The following is a 21,536-nucleotide window of genomic DNA, read 5'->3' as shown; positions in this document are numbered from 1 at the left end:
AGAGAGAGACAGAGCATGAACGGGGGAGGGGCAGAGAGAGAGGGAGACACAGAATCGGAAACAGGCTCCAGGCTCTGAGCCATCAGCCCAGAGCCTGATGCGGGGCTCGAACTCACGGACCGCGAGATCGTGACCTGGCTGAAGTCGGACGCTCAACTGACTGCGCCACCCAGGCGCCCCATCCTTTTTCTTTTTGATCAAACTGGCTAGTAATTTATCAAGCCCTATTATCTCTTTTTGAATTCCATGTTAAAACTTTTAACAAATGTTTCTTATTCTTTCTCCAATGTTTTCAAGATTTTTTAGGAAATGATCCTCCAGTTCATTAATCCTGTCTTCTGCTGTGACTTATCTACTGTTAAATCCTTTCACTGGAGTTTTGAAATTCAATTAGTGCATTTTTTAGTTTTAGAATTTCAATTTAATTCCTTTTTACATGTTCTGCTTCTCTAATGAAGTTCTCAATCTTTTTTTCCTACTTATTTGAACATATTAATCACTTTCTGAACTTTAAAAATAACTTTTTTTTATGTTTATGTATTTTTCAGGGAGAGAGAGAGAGACAGAATGAGAGTGGGCAAGGGGCAGAGAGAAAGGGAGACACAGAATCCTAAGCAGGCTCCAGGCTCTGAACTGTCAGCACAAAGCCCGACGCAGGGCTTGAACTCACGAACCCTGAGATCATGACCTGCGCCGCAGTCAGACGCTTAACCAACTGAGCCACCCAGGCATCCCTATCAGTTTTTTAATTGTAATCATCATTTTAAAGTCATGGTTAGTAGCTCCAATATCTGGATCACTCACAGGTATATTCATATTGTCTGGGGCATTTTTGTTCTCTTCATAGTCATGTGATTCTGCCCTTAGTGTAATTATTAATTTCGTACAGAATGACTAAGAAAATTTACAAATTCTATGCACATGATATCTTCTTTCAAAGAGGGCTCATTCTAAGAGCTCAAATGTCCATTGATAGATGAATAGATAAAGATGTGGTATATATATACAATGAAGTATTACTCGGTAATCAAAAAGAATGAAATCTTGCCATTTACATCTATGTGGATGGAACTAGAGAATATTATGATAAGCGAAATTAGTCAGAGAAAGACAAATATGACTTCACTCATATGACGACTTTAAGACACAGAACAGATGAACACAAGGGAAGGAAAGCAAAAAGAACATAAAAACAGGGATGGGGACAAAACATAAGAGACTCTTAAATATGGAGAACAGAGAGTTATTGGAGGGGTTGTGGGAGGGGGAAAGGGCTAAATGGGTAAGGGGCATTAAGGAATCTACTCCTGAAATCATTGTTGCACTGTCTGCTAACTAACTTGGATGTAAATTTAAAAAATCAAAAAAAAAAAAAAAAAAAAGAGGGCTCATTCTAGGAATTCAAAATGGAGACTGATTACTCTAAACAGGAACTAAGATCATTTAGGAAATTTCAATCAGAGGAGGGTTCCATCTACCTCTAATTGGCCTCTTCCTAGAGTGCAACCCTGCTGCTTTTTTTTTTTTTTAGTATATGAAATTTATTGTCAAATTGGTTTCCATACAACCCAGTGCTCATCCCAAAAGATGCCCTCTTCAATGCCCATCACCTACCCTTCCCTCCCCCCCCCCCCGGCCCCCCCCCCCCCCCCCCATCAACACTCAGTTTGTTCTCAGTATTTAAGAGTGTCTTCCCTGCTGCTTTTTCAACCGAGGACCTATGTTGTCCACAGGGACTCTCCAGCCTGGTGAGTCCTGAATATTAATCCTTGCCTCCTCAGCTTAGCATGACTTAATGGATTTGTTATCGCTGATGTTGTTATTATTGTTTCAAACTTATTTATGCCCACTGGTGCCACAAATTACTACTTAAGACAGTCATGGAAATAACTTACCTTTTTACTTAGCAATTTTGAAATGCAGTTGAGCCTTAAACCATGTGTGGGTTAGGGGTGTTGACCTCCAGGCAATAAAAAATTCATATAGAACTTCTGACTCCCCAAACTTAACTACAATAGCTTACTGTTGACCAGAAAAGCCTTAGTGATAACAAACAGTCAATTAACACATAATTCGTATGTTTTACTCCTATATACTATGTTCTTACAATAAATAAGCTAGAGAAAACAAAATGTTATTAAGAAAATCCTAAGGAAAATATATTTACAGTACTGTACTACTTATCAAAAAAATCTGCATATAAGTATAACAGTGCAAACCCGTGTTGTTCAAGGGTCAGCTGTATATATCATTCATAGTGCAAACTATAGCCCATGGGCCAAATCTGAACACTGTTGTTATAAAGTCTTATTAGAACACAGCCATACTCACTCACTTATTGACTATAGTTGCTTTTGCATTATGTCAGAGTTGAGTCATTGTGACAGACTGTATGGCTCACAGAGTCCAAAGTATTTACTATTTCATCCTTAACAGAAAACAAAAAACGATCCCTTATCCACACTAAACAAAGTAACTATAAAAAAGCACCCCGGGGACACCTGATTGGTTCAGTTAGTTAAGCATCTGAGTCTCAATTTCGATGCAGGTCATAAACTCACAGTTCATGATTTCAAGCCCCACATCAGGCTCTGTGCTGACAGTGGGGAGCCTGCTTAGGATTCTCTCTCTTCCTCTCTCTCTACCCCTACCCCACTTGTGTTCTCTCGCTCATGTGCTCTCTCTCTCAAAATAAATGAACTTAAAAAATTGTTTTAAAAAGCATTCTGCCAGTTGGTACCAAAGGGTTTCTCCCAAGCTTTTTCAGTTTGGACATACTAGATCAAAAATCCAATTATCAATAGGTTGATCACTTAATAATTACATATCCACTCCGCTCACCAGATACTGATACAAACACATGCAAGACTATTAAGAATTGTATAACCTTAAAAGATAGGTATAGGCAACAATGCTCCTTGGCTAGTAGTTAAAGAAACCCTTCTCAAAAAAAATGTGCTAGAGTTGTCTGGTGACAGACAGTACCTACACTTGTGGTAAGAACAGCGTAACATACAAAGTTGTCAAATCATTAATTTGTATGCCTGAAACTAATACAATGATGTGTGTCAACTACAATTTAAAAAAGAGAGGGAGAGAGCACTACACTGAGTGTGATGGGAAAAAGTAATCTCACCAGGGATAAAGCAGGCTTCCAAACAACAGTAAGTGAAGGCCATACTCCAACTGTGGGAGGCCATAAATGAATTCAGAGAAGCCAAAGAACTTAGATCAAATGAGAAACAGTATCCCTAGTTATCAAGGCCACTGAGAAAAGCTGTAACAAGCCGTGACTACAGGACATCAAAAAGAGAAACTGAGAACATATAGCTACCTAAGGAATTCCAGGATTCATATTATCTCTGAGAGTCTGAGCTTAGAATCCATATAGTTTTCCAGCCCAAAGCTTTAATTTTTGAAGTGACTGGGTTTAGCCCAGTTTCTGCTAATCTACTTCTCCTCTTCCCACAAATACACACACAATCAGTCTCTCATCTCTCTTCAACATATTCTTTCACATCTTTCAGTCAAAAACTGGCGAAAGTTAAACAAAAAAAGAAAAAAGATACAACTCATAAAAATATTTGCAACTTCAGTATTAAGTAGCAACCAAGATTATATCACACACATAATCACAGTACTACATGATAGCACTCTATACTCATGGGACTACAAGCAATGTGTAGGCTTCCTTCTAGTACACTGCCTAGCACATAATAGATACCCAGAAAATAAACGAATGTTAAATAAGCAGTGGTGTAAAATAGTTAAAAGAAGTAGTATTAGATTAGCTAAATGCCTAAAAATCCCCAGGTTATCAAGCAGGTTTTTTTGCTTGTTTTTAATTTTAAAAATTTCAAATTGCAAAAGCATCTCAACTAGTTGCTAAAATAGATGATGAAAAACCAAAAGCTTAAGAATACCATATTTATATTGGAAGTATTATACAAAATAAAGTTAGCAAATAAAGTTAATAAAAAAATTTCTCTAGATAGAATATATTCTAAGACTTTGATAAATAATTTAAGTATAGACGATAGAAGTTTTAAGAATATTTTGAAATCTAGTATATACTAAAATAGATCTTACCTGCTTTTTTAAGTTATCATTCAATTCTTTTAATGCATCAAAAGAGGACCTTAGCCTCTTACTTTCTTTATTTCTTTCCTTAAGAACTTCAGTTAAGTGCTCAACTTCTGCACTGTGCTGCTAGAAGGGGAAAAAAATCTGATTTAAAAATTAGGTGTGGATTCCATGTCACAAACGCTACTGAACACAAAGTAATTAAAAATTAGAACTCCTCTGGGCGCATGGTTGGCTCAGTCAGTTAAGCATCCAATTCTTGATTTCAGCTCAGGTAATGATCTCAACAGTCATGGGATCAAGCCCTGTGTCAGGCTCACCGTTGATGGACCAGAGCCTGCTTGGGATTCTCTCTCTCCTTCTCTCTCTGCCCCTCTGTGCCTCGTGCACGTGAGTGCTCCCCCTCTCTCTCAATGTAAACATTAAAAAAAAAAAATAGAACTCCTTGAATCAGGACTTTAATCAATGTATTTAAACATATATGACTAATACCACAATTAATTATAAAAACTATGTCATCAAACAAGTAATAACTAAGCATTGAAAGCATTTGTTAAGTACTTACTAAAAAAACTATTTTGTGCTTCTGCTCAAAAGAGTCCAATGAAACTCACTAAAATAATTTCTTTCACACCATGGAATGATAAAACAATGAAGGGTTTCTGATCTTTTTTTTTTTAATGTTTGAGAATGTGAGTGAGTGGGTGTGAGAGAAGGAGGGGCAGTGAAAGGGAGAGAAAGAATCCCAGCAGGTTCTCTGCCTCAGTGCAGAGCCTGAGGCAGGGCTCAATCTCACAAATAGTGAGATCATGACCTGAGCTGAAACCAGAGTCAGGCACTTAAACCAACTGAGCCACCCAGGATCCCTGGGTTTCTGATCTTCTTCAAGAGTCTGGTTAGCAATTCATAGCTTTATAAGTTAAAATTTAAGATTTAAGTTACCCTGAGGAATAAATATCCATAGATATGGAACTAATTTCTTATTCTCATAAAGTAGCTAATTGTTTACATCTCAAATTTAAAAACATATTAATATATCTGAGTCTTAAACTATTTGACTTCCTTAATCAGTTTTATAAATAATTGAAATCAATTAACCTTCTAATCACATTTAAACGAGATAGCACTTTTTGATTTAAAGTACAAATACATGTCACCTTTTATTCTCAATTTATTCATAATGTATTAAAACAAGCAAATTTCTATAGGAAATAAAAAAATTGAATTAATTTCTTTCTTCCAAGTAATCATATAGGAACTATTTAAAAAAAGGCTGGTATCTTTACACTTAAGAATAGCAGACAAATCTAAAGAGAAAAAAAATCAAGAAGTCTAGTATGGAAACCTCTTGAAAATCCAAGCATTTCTTCTTTTGCCCTGTTTAAAAATCCAACCACATGAAAACATTAGCTTTATGCAATTTTATTATTACATTAAATGATTCTTTAAATAACTTAGTATCTAACCACAAATACAGGTATTTCAAACATTAGATTAACATTCTCATTGTCCAAATTTTTCCAAATCGAAAAGATGTTAAAAAATAGGATATGAGTTCCATTTCCGGAATGGCAAGATAAGCCCACTACATTCTAGTTCTGTTACTGATTACAACTGAAAACCTTAGACAAAACACAAAAAGTAACCCTAAAGACTGTAAAACGTAAACAGAAATACGGAATTGTAGCAGTCTTGCCCCAGGGCAGGCCCCCAGCACTCTGAAGTGCAGCAGAGCACTGTAGGCTGCTAAACTGAGAGAAACTTTGCCTTTACAGTCAGGGAAGCCAGGAAAAGGGCCACTGTGAGCCTCGGAATGTGTGCAGTATCTCAGAGAAGAGACTCAGAAAAAGAATCTTTTCATTCAGGTGTACAAACACCTGTAGAAATCTGGCTTAACTCTAAGCATAGCACAGACAAAAGTGGCAAAGCAAAGGTGGAGAGATCAGAGTTCAGTTTAAAAATACCACCCACATCTCAAACTAACCCCCAATTCTGAAAGCATGGGAAAGACACAGGCACCATACTGAGGGTCTTGAGAACTGAACTGATTTAAACCATTGCCTGAGTATTAGAGTAAACCTAAGTGGCACAGGTACAACTCCAAAGCTTTGAAAACTGAACTGAGATTGGGTCACTTCCCACAGAAGGTGAGAAAGAACTCTGGCCTAAATCTAATGAGGATGGAATAGGGAAAATGGAGTATGAAGATCCTGAGCTCACCTCCTCTCATGAACACACCAAGGTTGCAACTACATGGACAGCAACTCCCTCTGAGAATGACCTGAAGACTAGCAGTACAGCTCTTTCACAGGTAAAAACATAAAGAAACAGACACATCAAGAAGGGTGAGAGATAGGGCTCCTGGGTGGCTCAGTGGGTTGGGCATCCAACTTTGGCTCAGGTCCTGATCTCACAAATCATGAGTCTGAGCCCTGAATCTGGCTCTGTGTTGACAGCTCGGAGCCTGGAGCCGGTTTCGGATTCTGTTTCCGTGTCTCTCTGTCCCGCCCTGCTCACACACTATCTGTCTGCCTCTCTCTATCTCAAATATAAAAAAAAATAATAATAAAAATAAAAGAATTTTTAAAAAAAGTACACAATCTTCCAAAACTGAATCAGGAAACAGAAAATCTGAACAGACCAATTACTAGTAATGAAATTGAATCAGTAATCAAAAACTGTCAACAGCTAGCTTCAGAGGTGAATTCTACCAAACATTCAAAGAGTTAATACCTATTCTTCTCTCAACTATTCCCAAAAAAATTTAAGAGGAAGGAATGCTTCCAAATTCACTCTGAGGCCAGGATTACCCTGATTTATTCCAGGGATGCAAGAATGGCTCAATATTCACACACCTATGTGATATGACACATTAAAATAATGAAGGATAAAAACCATATGGTCATCTCAACAGATGCAGAAAAAACATTTATCAAAAGGCAACATCCATTCATGATAAAAACTGTTAACAAAGTGAGTACAGAGGGAATATACCTCAATGTAATAAAGGCCATACATTGGAAAGCTATAGCTAGCATCATACTCAAAGGTGAAAGCTAAAAGCTTTTACTCTAAGATTAGGAATAAGACTAGAATGCCTACTTTTACCACTTTTATTCAACACAGCATTGGAAGTCCTAGCCACAGCAATCAGACAGGAAAAAGAAATAAAAGACATCCAAGTTGGTAAGGAAGATGTAAAACTGTCACTATCTGCAGATGACATTATATTCTATATAGTAAACCATAAAGAATTCACCAGAAACTATTAGAATATATGAATTCAGTAAAGTTGCAGGATACAAAATTAATATACAGAAATCAGTTGTGTTTTTAAACTAATACCATAATAGCAGATAGAGAAATTAAGAAAACAATCATACTAACAATTGCACTAAAAACAATAAGAATACCTAGGAATTAATTTAACCAAGGAGGTGAAAGACCTTTACTCTGAAAACTATATGACATTAATAAAAGAAATAGAAGATGTCACAAATAAATAAGATATACCATGCTCATGGATTAAAACAACTAATACTGTTAAAATGCCCATACTACCTAACGTAATCTACAGATTGAATGCAATCCTTACCAAAATACCAACAGCCTTTTTCACAGAACTAGAACAAATAATACCACAAAAGACCCAAAACAGCCAGAGCAACTTTAAGAAGAACAAACTTGGAGGTATCATCCTCGCAGTTTTCCAACAATACTGCAAAGCTATAGTTATCAAAACAGTATAGTGTTGGCACAAAAACTGACATGGAGATCAAGGGAACAGAACAGAGAGCCCCAAAATAAATTCACACTTATATGGTAAAGTAATCTACAACAAAGGAGGAAAGAAGATACAATAGGGAAAGAGTCTCTTCAATAAATAGTGCTGAGAAAACTAAAAAGCTACATACAAAAGAATGAAACTTTCTTAATTTAGGAAAACACTCTCTCATACCATATATAAAAATAAATTAGGAATGAATTAAAGATCTAAATGTAAGACCTGAAACTATAAAACTCCTAAAAGAAAACAAGGGTAGTAAACTTCTGGACATCAGTCTTAGCAATGTTTTTTTGGTCTGTCTCTTCAGACAAGGGCAACAAAAACAAAAATAAACAATTGGGGGGGAAAAAAACCACAACTGGGTCTACATCAAATTAAAAAGCTTTTGAACAGTGAAGGAAACAATAAAAAAAAAAAGCAACCTACTGAACAAGAGAAGATATTTGCAAATTATATATCCGATAAATGTGGATACTGGTTAATACTCAAAATATATAAAGAACTCATACAACTCAACACCAAAATAAACAATCCAATTAAAAAATGCGAAGTGGACCTGAACAGATGCTTTTCCAAAGAAGACATACTGATGGCCAACAGGTACATGAAAAAAATGCTCAATCCACTAAAATTGTCAGGGAAATGCAAATCAAAACCACAATGAGATATCACCTTATACCAGTCAGAATGGCTTGTATCAAAAGCACAAGAAATAACAAGTATTGGTAAGGACGTGAGGAAAGGGTAACTTTGTGCACTGGTGGTGAAAATGTAAGTTGATACAGATACTCTGGAAAGCACTATGGAAGTTCCTCAAAAAATTAGAAATAAAAATACCATATGATCCAGCAATCCCACTGTTGGTTATTTACCTAAAGAAAATGAAAACATTAATTTCAAAAGATATATGCATACCTATGTTCACTGCAGCATTATTTACAACAGCTAAGATATGGAAGAAACCTCAGTGTCCACTGATAGATGAATGGATAAAGATGTGGTATAAATCCACAATGGAATAGTACTCAGACGTAAAAAAGAATGAAATTCTACCATTTGTGACAACATGAAGGAACCTAAGTGAAAGAAGTCAGAGAAAGACAAACACCGCATGATTTCACTTATACATAAAGTCTAAAAACAAAACAAATGAACAAACAAAATAAAACAGAAACAGACTCCTAAAAGAAAGAATTGGTGGTGACTGCCAGATGGGAGGGGAGGAGGTAGGCAGTAGGAAAAACGGGTGAAGGTGGTCAAAAGGCACAAACTTCCAGTTATAAAATTAAATAAATCAGGGATGTAAAGTACACCATAGAGAATATAGTTAATAATATTGTAATAGCATTCATTATATAGTGACAGATGGTAACTAGTTTATCGTGGTGAGCATTTCATAATATATATAAAAGTTGAATCACTATGTTGTACATCTGAAACTAACATAAGGTCCATAAGCTATACTTCAACTTATAAACAAACAACGCAATTGGGTTGACTGCTTAAAAAAAGAAACATTCTCCAGAGGATTATAACCAGATCCAGAATCTGTATAATATCCACAAGGTCCCAAATATAATCCAAAAGTCACTGAACATGCAAAGAACAAGAAAAATGTGACTATGTCACAAGAAAAATACCAATCCTTACATGACCCAGATGTTGAATTTTTAGGTGTGTCCTATGAGGTAAATACAAATGAATGCAAATGGAAAGATAAAAATGCTCATGAGGAAAATTAAACATAATTTTAAAAAGAACCTAATTAACAATTTTAGAACATAAAATATCAGAAACAAAAAATTCACTAGATGATCTCAGTAGCAACATGGATATGCAAGGATAAACAATGAACACAACGACAGACAACAGATATTATCAAATCTGAAGAACACAGAAGAAATAGATGAGGAAAAAGGAGCAAAGCCTCAGCAGTTTGTAACAGCAAAAGACCTACCATATGAGTCACTGGAGACACAGAAGGAGGAGAAAGCAGTTGGAACATAAAAAATATTTGAAGAAATACTGGTTGAAAACTTCCCAAATTTGGTAAAAGACATTCATCTACAAAGTCAAGATGTTCAGGGAACCCCAAACAGGATAAACTCAAAGAAAAACATGTGGAGATACCTCCTAATTGAACTGCTGCTGAAAACCACAGATAAAGAAAAACCACAATTCTATTTACATGACATTCTGGGAAAGGCAGAAGTACAGGGACAGAAAATAGGTCAGGGGTTGCCAGGGCGGGGTGCAGGGAGCAGGGAGGGATAACTACAAAGGAGTGTAAGGAAACCTTTGGGGTGCTAGAATTATTCTTTATCAGAATTATGGTGGTGATTACAAGACTATATGCATTTTTCAAAACAGAATGAAATTCATTCTCTGTAAGTTACACAGATAGTAATGTATCTATTGATATGAAACAAAGTATACTATATCACCTAGATAATATTCTTGAGAAAAATATTTAACCTGAATAAAATCCTTAGCAAATCCATCCAGGGCATGACATAAGACTGCTGGCCTGGAATCTTCAAAGAAAGGTCTTACAAAAAGAAAACTGGTTGACTGCTCTACATTCAAAGAAACCAAAAAGACATAAAAATCAAATGTAATGCAAGAATTCTGTCTAGTTCTTTGATCAGAAAATAAAAACAAAAGATTTCAAGGCCCAACTGGGAAAGTGAATGTGGACTGTGTATTACATTAAATTATTCAAGTACCATTAATTTCCTAATATGTTAACCATGCAGCAAATGTCCTTATGCTTACTTAGGAGACACATAGTCCTAAGATTAAGTAGTGATAATACTAAGGAAGTATTTAGGGGTGTTGAGTCATGATTTTTGCAAATGAGTTTCAAATGGCCCAGGAAAAAATACGTGGGGGGACGGGAGGTTGGAGAAGAATGTGACAAAATGCTAAGATCTAGTGAATCTAAATTAAGAAGAAAAACACAAATTATATTACTGTGAAATCAAATGCTATATAGTTACCTCCTTTATAATCTGAAATCTTGTAAGAACCTCTTCTTCGACACCTTTAATTTTACTCAAAGCAGTTTCATGTCTGAAAAGCAGTTGTTCTCTTTCAACTAAAAAACGTTCCCGCTTTTGAAGTTCTTCAGCAAACTCCTGTTGGGCTGCAGTTTCACACTGTATTAAAATGTCAGATTCAAGTGTTTTTAGAAAATATATTCACAAACTCTACAAATTATGTTTTTATTTACTGAGGTTGTAGCTTAATCAAATGGTGTTTAGGACTACATGGGTACAAGTAAAGTGTGGATTACAGTAACAGCCAGACTAGCACAGCAAGTAAGCTTGCACAGAAATTCTATCTTGTTGCAAAATGATGTGACAACATAGTGAGATTCTACTATGAGGACTCTAGAGAATTTGAGGTACAAAATGCATCAGTACTATGCAGAAAAACCCCCTTTCCAGCTTCAATTCCATGTCGTACTTCAACTTCACCATCTGCTCTTTTCCTATACTCTCCGCCCCCTTCCCTTCTTGTCCTTCACTTGGACTGAAAGGCCCCAGCCCTACATTACAGTACTAAGCACCTTCCCAGCCTCAGTGCCGCACTACTCCATACCAATGGAGAAAACTCACACATCAGGAAAAGTTATACTGTTGTAAATTCATGGAACCTATATCGGATTCCAGAAATCATTTTATATTTTCATGATTCACTCTCTCTCTCACTCTCCACAGTGTTTATTTCAAGCCTTCTCCACTCTTTACTTTGAAACCTCACTTCCCTCCTACACCATTCTGTTCAGACAGCCTCATCTCTAACTTCACAGGGAATACAGAAGACAGCAGAAGATGTAGAAGCTTTCTGGGACCAGGCCCCTACCTGCCTTCACCTGCCTCAGTTCCAGCAGTTCCTGAGGGAGATATACTTAGCCTTGGAAGAGATGGATTCCAATGCAATCATTAACAGATGCACCACCATTGGTCAACTGTTAACAAAAACTTGCTAGAATTCTTTTATCTCAGCATGATGAAAGCCAGAATGTCCTACTATGATGCTTATATTGTTTGATTAACAAAGAATCCCAGAATTCTACAAAATTGAAACTTAACTCCTGAAAAGAGTTGTCATCTCATATACTTTTAACATTCAGATTTAATATAAAAGAAATTGGTACTTTTACTCAAAGTGGTGGATATGCATCTGCAAATTACTATTCTGGTTCGCTTAAAAATATGGTCTCATTAGTGTCAGAACTCAGAATCATCTTAATGGATTTAACATTCACAGACAAAAAATGCAAACTACAGCAGTGAGACAGCTATCAGATTATGGGGGAAAGACAACTCTGGGATGTTGATGATGGCAACGTAAATAAGTAGGCACAGCCACTTTGGAGAACAATTTAGTAGCACCCTGCACATTTTCTTCTTATAAGTTAAGGATACTTAAACAGAACTGTTTGTAAAGTATAAACTCCATCTTATATGTTTATACAGAAATAAATAATGGTGGTTTATTTACAGACCGAAATCCTACATGGCAGTTAAATAGGGGCGCCTGGGTGGCTCAGTAGGTTAGGCATCCAACTTCAGCGCAGGTCATGATCTCATGGCTCATGAGTTGGAGACCCACATCAGGTTCTGTGCTAACAGCTCGGAGCTTGGAGCCCACGTCCGATTCTGTATCTGCCCCTCTCTCTGCCCTCCCCTGCTTCTGTTTCTGTCTCTCTCTCTTTCAAAAATAAACATTAAAAAAATTTTTTTAATGAGTATCTTAAAAAATAAAAAAATAAAATGAACTAGATCTACATTTTCCAAACACATAAATCTCAAAAATATAACAATGAATGAAGCAAAGAAACTACAAAAAGAAATCCACAATATATCATTACTTATGTAATGTTTTATAACATTCAAAGTTGGGGCGCCTGGGTGGCGTAGTCGGTTAAGCGTCCGACTTCAGCCAGGTCACGATCTCGCGGTCCGTGAGTTCGAGCCCCGCATCAGGCTCTGGGCTGATGGTTCAGAGCCTGGAGCCTGTTTCCGATTCTGTGTCTCCCTCTCTCTCTGCCCCTCCCCCGTTCATGCTCTGTCTCTCTCTGTCCCAAAAATAAATAAACGTTAAAAAAAAAAAATAAAATAAAACATTCAAAGCAATTACTACATGTGAATACATAAAAGTGCTAAAACAGGACACAACGGATTCACACCAATTTCAAGGGAGTGCTTAATTCTGGGAAAAGGGAGAAGAAATGGGAGGGAAGAAGGCTGTTTCAACTCTAAGTGAAATACTCTACTTCTTTTAAAAATAATATATAGAATTATTAATAAAACATTAGCATTATGCAATATTAATGGGTATACAGTTGATATTATAATATTCCCTATGTTTTTCTGTAGGTCCTAAGTATTTTATAAACTTTTAAAAACTAAAATACAGTGTTACCTAGTCAAATGTTGCAAATGAAAAGATACTAATAATAATAAAGGAATTATTTCCTGCACAAAAATTGAAGTTATACATTTCAAAAAAACATTCAGAAGGAAAAAATAAATTTCAAAAAAACAGAATTCTCTCCTCCTCCAGTTTTGTTCCCTACCCTTAACAAAAAGCAGCATCATTTATCCAATAGCCAAAAGAATAAACCTACATTTCATTCTTGACTAAAACACTACTGAATGGGGTGCCTGGGTGGCTCAGTTGGTTAATCATCCAACTCTTGATTTCCACTCAGATCATGATCTCACAGTTAGTGAGATTGGGCCTTGCATCCAGCTCCAAGCTATCAGCATGGATTGTCAGCAATCCCATGCTTGGGATTCTCTTTCCTTCTCCCTCTACCCCTTCCCCACTCTCTCTCTCAAAATAAATAAACATTAAAAAGAATAAAAAGAATAAAACCCTACTGTACACCTTCCATATCAAAACAATCTCCAAGACCTACTGATCCCATCCCTTAAAAATGTTTAGACTCCATTCACTTCTTTCTACCCATCATCCTAACCCAGGACACCATCAGACTAGTCACATGTCTTCACATTCTGCCCTCTCTCTAGATCTCAGCTACAGGTGACACCTTTAAATACCTATGTGAATGACTCCCAATTTAGTTACACATCCAAGACCTTTGTTCTAAATGCCAAGCTTTTAACTATTATGTCTCCATTAAATTCTCAAACTTAATCCTCCAAACTAAAATCTTGATCTCTCTATATCTATTCTTCCAAGTTGTGCAAACGAGAAATATGGGAATCATCCCAGACACCTATTCTCTCCTATACCACATTCAACTCATTACACCAAGTCTAGCCAATTTTACCTACAAAAGCAATCTCTAATCTATTCAATTCCATTTCTCTGCCACTATCCAGTCCAAGTTACCATTACCTCTCACCTGCATGATTACAGTAGGATATCCTTCCCAGTCTCCCAACTTCCACACCTATGCCCCTACAACCCATTGATTTAATAAGCATACATTACATTAAGCAATTCCCCTACTCTAAAAATCCTGTTACTTAATACAATTTTCTTGAATGAACATATCATCAGGCTTCTAGGGCTTCTCATACTAGACCATCACAGTCTAGTAGGGCTTATCCCTTACTCTTCCTCCACAGTTTAATTTAAATGTTACTTTCTCAGAAAACCTTACCTGACCTTTCAATCTATCCCAATCAGGTTTCATACTGTACCTATATAATTTACTTAAATTTACAAAAGTATAACTATATGAATGCTCACAATTGATTTTAATAAGCTATGTGTGGCAAGAACCATATATATTTTATTTACTTCCATACACTCAACACCAAGCATGCAAATACATATTAACAAGTGTTCAAATGTATGTTGAATAAAATCAAAGAGTAAGACACAATATGTACACTTAATAACATAACAGATGACCAAAAAAAATGTTTAAGTTAGATTCAACTATAAATTAAACTAGATTAATCCACTGCACTTCATTTTTAATTAAATATTTGTATCTATATTGTGTTTACAGTAAATGATGTGTCTTTACAAACTTGCTTATTCTTTTTTGCCTGCTAATTCTTTTTTATCTTATAAATTATTAGTAAAAGAATCTTTCCAATGTGCTATTTGTTACTCTGCCACTCATTTGCTTAAAAACCTGTAGCAGCTGGGACACGTGGGTGGCTCAGTTGGACTTCAGCTCAGGGCATGACTTCACCATTCTTGAGTTTAAGCCCCACACTGGGCTGTGTGCTGATCGCTGAGCCTGGAGCCTGCTTCCAATTCTGCCTACCTCCCTCTCTCTGCTCCTCCCCGCAACGTGCACGTGCTCCCTCTCTCAAAAATAAAACAAAAACAGGGGTGCCTGGGTGGCTTAGTCAGTTAAGTGTCTGACTTCAGCTCAGGTCATGATTTCATGGCTCATGGGTTCAAGCCCCACATCCGGCTCTGTGCTGACAGCTCAGAGCCTGGAGCCTGCTTCAGATTCTGTCTCCCTCTCTGTCTGCCCCTCAGCCGCTTGCGCTCTGTCTCTCCCTCTCTCTCAGATGTAAACAAACATTAAAAATAAACAAAGACAAATAAATAAATAAATAAATAGTTCTCTTTAAAAAAACAAAGCACATTTTTAAAAAGCCTGTAACAGCTAGCCTGGCTGTTCTTTCTTCAGACAGGCTGATAAACTCAGTCTGACAAATCACTCCTTTCCCAAAACTTCTCCCCTCCAACTCCTTGCCACCTGGAATGGCCTTCCCACCTCCTCTCTAAATTTTTTCTCAGTCAACTTTAGACCCTCCTTGAGCTTTTCTCCAGTGATTTTAGGCAAAAATAATTTTTCTGAAATGCTATAGTAATTATAATCTGAATTATTTAGATAAAATGAAATACTGGGTTGTTCTTTTTTTAATACTAGTTTTTAAAAAAATGTGTAACCATTTCATTGTATGCAAACATATGTACAATTCCAGCTAGAACAGTTTCAGTCAGGAATTGTGTATTATACATACTTTTGCTTCCTTCTGTACTCCCACCTAGTGGACACTTGATAAATATATGAATTACATCTTTTAGAAATAAAAAAATCCCAAAGAAGACAAAATATCAATGTTCTGAACTGAATTCTGGTGAGAAGTGACAAGAGAACTTCTTATGTATAAGTATTTAAAACAATGCATTAGGAACACTACTTCAAAAAGCACATTTTAAGGGCACCTGGGTGGCTCAGTCAGTTAAGCATCCAACTTCAGCTTAGGTCATGATCTCACAGTTTGTGAGTTCAAGCCCCACACCGGGCTCTCTGCTATCAGCACAGAACCTGCTTCGGATGCTCTCTCTCTCTGCCCCTCCCCTGCTGGTTCTCTAAATAAATAAATAAACAAACAAACAAACAAACAAAAAAAAAAAACTAAAAAAAAAAAAAAAAAAGAAAAAGCAAATTTTACCAGCAGGTATTGTTTTATTTCAGAAGCAAGGATGGGATGGAAATAAAGAAATAAACATAAAACACCAGACAGTCTGAAATCCAAGAAATATACCTATTCATAAAAACACCATTTAGGGGCGCCTGGGTGGCGCAGTCGGTTAAGCATCCGACTTCAGCTCAGGTCACGATCTCGCGGTCCGGGAGTTCGAGCTCTGCGTCAGGCTCTGGGCTGATGGCTCAGAGCCTGGAGCCTGTTTCCGATTCTGTGTCTCCCTCTCTCTCTGCCCCTCCCCCGTTCATGCTCTGTCTCTCTCTGTCGCAAAAATAAATAAACGTTGAAAAAAAAAATTTTTTTTAATAAAAAAAAAAAAACACCATTTAAATTTTTCCCTCAGTTATAAAATTTCCCTTCAATAACTGTAATAAATTTGTCCTTTCCCACCGTATCTCAACAGACTTACCTAAAATAATTTAAATGACATACTCTATTCAAATTTTATAAATGTTTGGTATTTAGAACATAAATACATCTGAATTCTAAATTCAGTTTTGAGTTCTTACCTGCAGTTTCTGATGTATTTGAAATAATTCATCATATATCTGATTAATCTGATATGGAAGTATTCTCTGCTTGTTTGGTACTTTAGATGTCTGATAGCTAACACGTCTCAGAGGACAGTCACTTGCATCACTACAACATTCAGTCCAATTTCTTGAATTTGCGGCCAAATTAGTTGGCTGGGCAACTGGTAAAAAAAAATTATCAAGCTTATTAATTTACAGTTTTAAGTATTTCAGAGTAATCTTCAGAAAGTTACTTTAAATGTGAATTATAGTATTGTTAAAAAGTCTCCAAGTATTGGGCTGCCTGGGTGACTCAGTCGGCTGAGCACCTGACTCTTGATTTTGGCCCAGGTTATGATCTCACGGTTGCGAGATCGAGCCGTGTGTCAGCCTCCATGCTCAGCATGGACCCTGCTTGGGATTCTGTCGCTCTCTCCCTTGTCCCTCCTCCCCACTCATGCTCTCTCTCAAAAACAACAAAACAAAACAAAAAAAGAAGTCTCCAAGTACAGACTTGCAGAGAGAAAGAATTATACAATAAATGTGATAAAATGTCAACATTTAGAAGATCTGTGTAAAGGTCTTACAGATGCTCTTTCCTCTTTTTGCAACCTTTTTGTAAGTCTGAAATTATTTCAAAATTGATTTCAAAGTGCATGAAAACATTCATGTATTAAACCGCCTAGGCCAAGAAATGGAAAATTACCTCAGAAGCCCCCGATCACATTCCCTTCTCTCCCTTAAACCAAATTAACTACTAAGCCAAATATAGCATTAACCATTGCTTTACTTTTTAAATTTTTACTACTTGGGTAAAAAAAAAATTTAAGACTTTGTTTTGCCTATTGTTTTGCCTGTTTTAAACTTTATATAATATCTGTAATCATTTAATGATGCAATTATGTAATTTCTATAACTTCCTTTAAATATGTTCTTATGTTAATGACAGAATCAGGTCAAAATCTTCACTACTTCTTGTATTTTTATATGCCAACATTCTACTATAGGTCGATACGTGAGCTGTTTGTCTACATAGATGCTCTATGGACATGGCTCCTGTTACACGCATTCAAGAGTTTACCTAGGGTATATGACTAACAGCAACAATGCTGGATCACAGGGTACATGTACATGTTCAATTGTGCTAGTGATGCCAAAATGCTTCCCAAAGTGGTTATACTAATTTACTCTCCCAACAGCAGCGGATGAGCAAGTTCCTCTTGCTTCATTTCTTTGCCAACACTGTATTGTCAGAGTTCATTTTCTGTTAATACTGAAAGCTGTGGTTTTAACTTGCATTAGCCTTCCCGAGAACACCAGTTTTAAGAAGGGGCCTCCTATTTTACTCCCAGAATGCCAGGTTTAAGAAGGGGGTCTCCTATTTTACTCCCCATCTTGGACAGACCGTAGGGAGCCAAAATAAAAATTACATGAATTTTTACAAAGAAAAAGTTTCACTTCACTCAGTCTAGCAAACACCCTTAAAGTGAAAGACACTTTCAGTGCGCTGCTTGCCTTTCTAGATTCCCAGATCACAAGCAGTAGCTTAAATATTCCTTAATTATGTTAACTTTTAAATATATTCACCCTTTATTTATTTATTTTTTTACATTATCCTATATTTTCAATTGTTTTTCAGGGGGAAAATCCACCATGTAGCCGGAAACACAAGTCCAGGCATAATTATTTTTCATTTTCCTCAAACTGAAATGAATGGAACAAAGAGGATGACAAAGAGCAGGAAGGGAGAAATGACTGTGTGTTGCATACAGACAATGTATGCCCAGAAAACATGCACGGAGGCTATCAGAGAGGGAACAGTGCTCTAAAAGTCTTGCAGCCAAGAGGAAGCCATCTCTGGGTGCCCTGAAATCCTGAGAAAACTATGACATGCAGCCATGTACAGAGAGAGTTATTAAACAAGTGCCTGAAGAAGTCGTACCTTAAGCAATCTGCAGTAGTCTTAAAATATTAAGGGATTACTCAAATCTACCACAATATTTACTGACTTCCTAACAAATACTGCTATGAAAAAAAAAACAAGAAATTATAAAAGTACTAAGTTGAAAACTGTATGGAGGTTCCTCAAAAAATTTAAAACAGAGGGGAAGATGGCAGCGTAGGAGGACGCTGGGTTCACCACATCCATCTGGTCACTTAGATTCCACCTACACCTGCCTAAGTAACCCAGAAAACCGTCAGAAGACTAGCAGAATGGAGTCTCTGGAGTCAAGCGCAGACGAGAGGCCCACGGAAGAGGGTAGGAAGGGCGGAGAGGCGGTGTGCCCTACACGGACTAGCGGGAAGGAGCCGGGGGGAGGGGCAGCCCGCCAGCCAAGCAGAGACCCCAAGTCTGGCTGGCAAAAGTGGAGGGGCCAGACGAACTGTGTTCGGACAGCAAGTGGGACTTAACATCTGGAACGTTATAAGTTAACAGCTCTACTCAGAGAGTGGGAAGGCTGGAGGAAAACGGGAGGGAGAGTTGCTGAGCCCCGGACAACAGAGCTCAGCTTGGCTGGGAACAAAGGCGCTTGCCAGCATCATCTCCCTCGCCCATCCCCCAGCCAAAATCCCAAAGGGAACCAATTCCTGCCAGGGAACTTGCTTGCACCTCGCAAACACCGAACGCTGTGCTTCTGCGGATCCATCCCTCAAGCAGCGGGTCTGACTCCCTCCCGGTGCCACAGGGCCCCTCCTGAAGCGGATCACCAAAGGAGAAGAAGGAGAAGCGAATTGAGCCTGCCACTCCCGCCCCCATGCACCTTGCCTATCCACCCCAGCTAATACACCAGTTCCCCAGCACCACAAGCCTGGCAGCGTGCAAGTAGCCCAGAAAGGCCACGCCACCTCACAGTGAATCCTGCCCTTAGGAGAGGGGAAGAGAAGGTACACACCAGTCTGACTGTGGCCCCAGCGGTGTGCTGGGGACAGACATCAGGTCTGACTGCGGCCCCGCCCACCAACGCAAGTTATTCAAGACAGTACAGGGGAAGTGCCCTGCAGGTCCACACCATTCCAGGGACTATCCAAAACGACCAAACTGAAGAATTCCCCTCAAAAGAATCTCCAGGAAATAACAACAGCTAACGAACCGATCAAAAAGAATTTAAACAATATAACAGAAAGTGAATTTAGAATAATAGTCATGAAATTAATCGCTGGGCTTGAAAACAGCATAGAGGACAGCAGAAAATCTATTGCTACAGGGATCAAGAGACTAAGGAATAGTCAGGAGGAGGTAAAAAATGCTATAAACGAGCTGCGAAATAAAATGGAAACCACCACGGCTTGATTGAAGAGGCAGAGGAGAGAATAGGTGAACTAGAATATAAAATTATGGCAAAACAAGAAGCTGAGAAAAAGAGAGAGAAAAAAATCCAGGAGTATGAGGGGAAAATTAGAGAACTAAATGATGCACTAAAGACAAATAATCTACGCATAATTGGTATTCCAGAAGAAGCAAGAGGGAAAGGTGCTGAAGGTGTACTTGAAGAAATAATAGCTGAGAACTTCCTGGTTCTGGGAAAGGAAAAAGGCATTGAAATCCAAGAGGCACAGAGAACTCCCTTCAGACGTAACTTGAATGGATCTTCTGCACGAAATATCATAGTGAAACTGGCAAAATACAAGGATAAAGAGAAAATTCTGAAAGCAGCAAGGGATAAACGTGCCCTAACATATAAAGGGAGACCTATAAGACTCGTGACTGCCCTCTCTTCTGAAACTTGGCAGGCCAGAAAAGAATGGCAGGAGATCTTCAATGTGATGAACAGAAAAAATATGCAGCCGAGAATCCTTTACCCAGCAAATCTGTCATTTAGAATAGAAAGAGAGATAAAGGACTTCCCAAACAAACAAAAACCGAAGGAAGTCGTCACCACTAAACCAGCCCTACAAGAGATCCTAAGGGGGATCCTGTGAAACAAAGTACCAGAGACATCACTACAAGCATAAAACATACAGACATCACAATGATGCTAAACCCATATATTTCTATAATAACACTGAATGTAAATGGACTAAATGCACCAACCAAAAGACATAGGGTATCAGAATGGATAAAAAAACAAGACCCATCTATTTGCTGTCTACAAGAGACTCATTTTAGATCTGAGGACACCGTCAGATTGAGAGTGACGGGATGGAGAACTATTTATCATGCTACTGGGAGTCAAAAGAAAGCTGGAGTAGCCATACTTATATCAGACAAACTAGACTTTAAATTAAAGACTGTAACAGGAGATGAAGAAGGGCATTATATAATAATTACAGGGCCTATCCATCAGGAAGAGCTAACAATTATAAATGTCTATGCGCCGATACGGAAGCCCCCAAATATATAAAACAATTACTCACAAACATAAGCAACCTTATTGACAAGAATGTGGTAATTGCAGGGGACTTTAATACTCCACTTACAGAAATGGATAGATCATCTAGACACACGGTCAATAAAGAAACGAGTGAATGATACATTGGATCAGATGGACTTGACAAATATATTTAGAACTCTGCATCCCAAAGCAACAGAATATACTTTCTTCTCGAGTGCACATGCGACATTCTCCAAGATAGATCATATACTGGGTCACAAAACAGCCCTTCATAAGTTTACAAGAATTGAGATCATACCATGCATACTTTCAGACCACAATGCTAGGAAGCTTGAAATCAACCCCAGGAAAAAGTCTGGAAAACCTCCAAAAGCATGGA

At 37.6% G+C, this 21,536-nt stretch overlaps 1 protein-coding gene across 1 annotated transcript in view; it reads right to left on the bottom strand.

The window, feature by feature from the left end:
* Window positions 1-21,536, bottom strand: part of CCDC138 (coiled-coil domain containing 138) — a 144,487-nt gene that overhangs the window by 113,491 nt on the left and 9,460 nt on the right. The window contains exons 5-7 of the mRNA XM_040454176.1: window positions 16,821-17,005; window positions 10,870-11,028; window positions 4,090-4,209 (exon numbers count right to left, since the gene is read on the bottom strand). Of these exons, the coding sequence (XP_040310110.1) occupies window positions 4,090-4,209; window positions 10,870-11,028; window positions 16,821-17,005 (464 nt within the window). The remainder of the gene's footprint in view (window positions 1-4,089; window positions 4,210-10,869; window positions 11,029-16,820; window positions 17,006-21,536) is intronic.

The sequence above is a fragment of the Herpailurus yagouaroundi genome, unplaced genomic scaffold (genome assembly GCF_014898765.1).
Source record: "Herpailurus yagouaroundi ecotype Mexico unplaced genomic scaffold, PumYag 210, whole genome shotgun sequence".
In the NCBI taxonomy this organism is placed as follows: Eukaryota; Metazoa; Chordata; class Mammalia; order Carnivora; family Felidae; genus Herpailurus; species Herpailurus yagouaroundi.
Note: the sequence above shows the minus strand (reverse complement) of the source record. Positions and strands in the feature narration are given on the sequence as shown.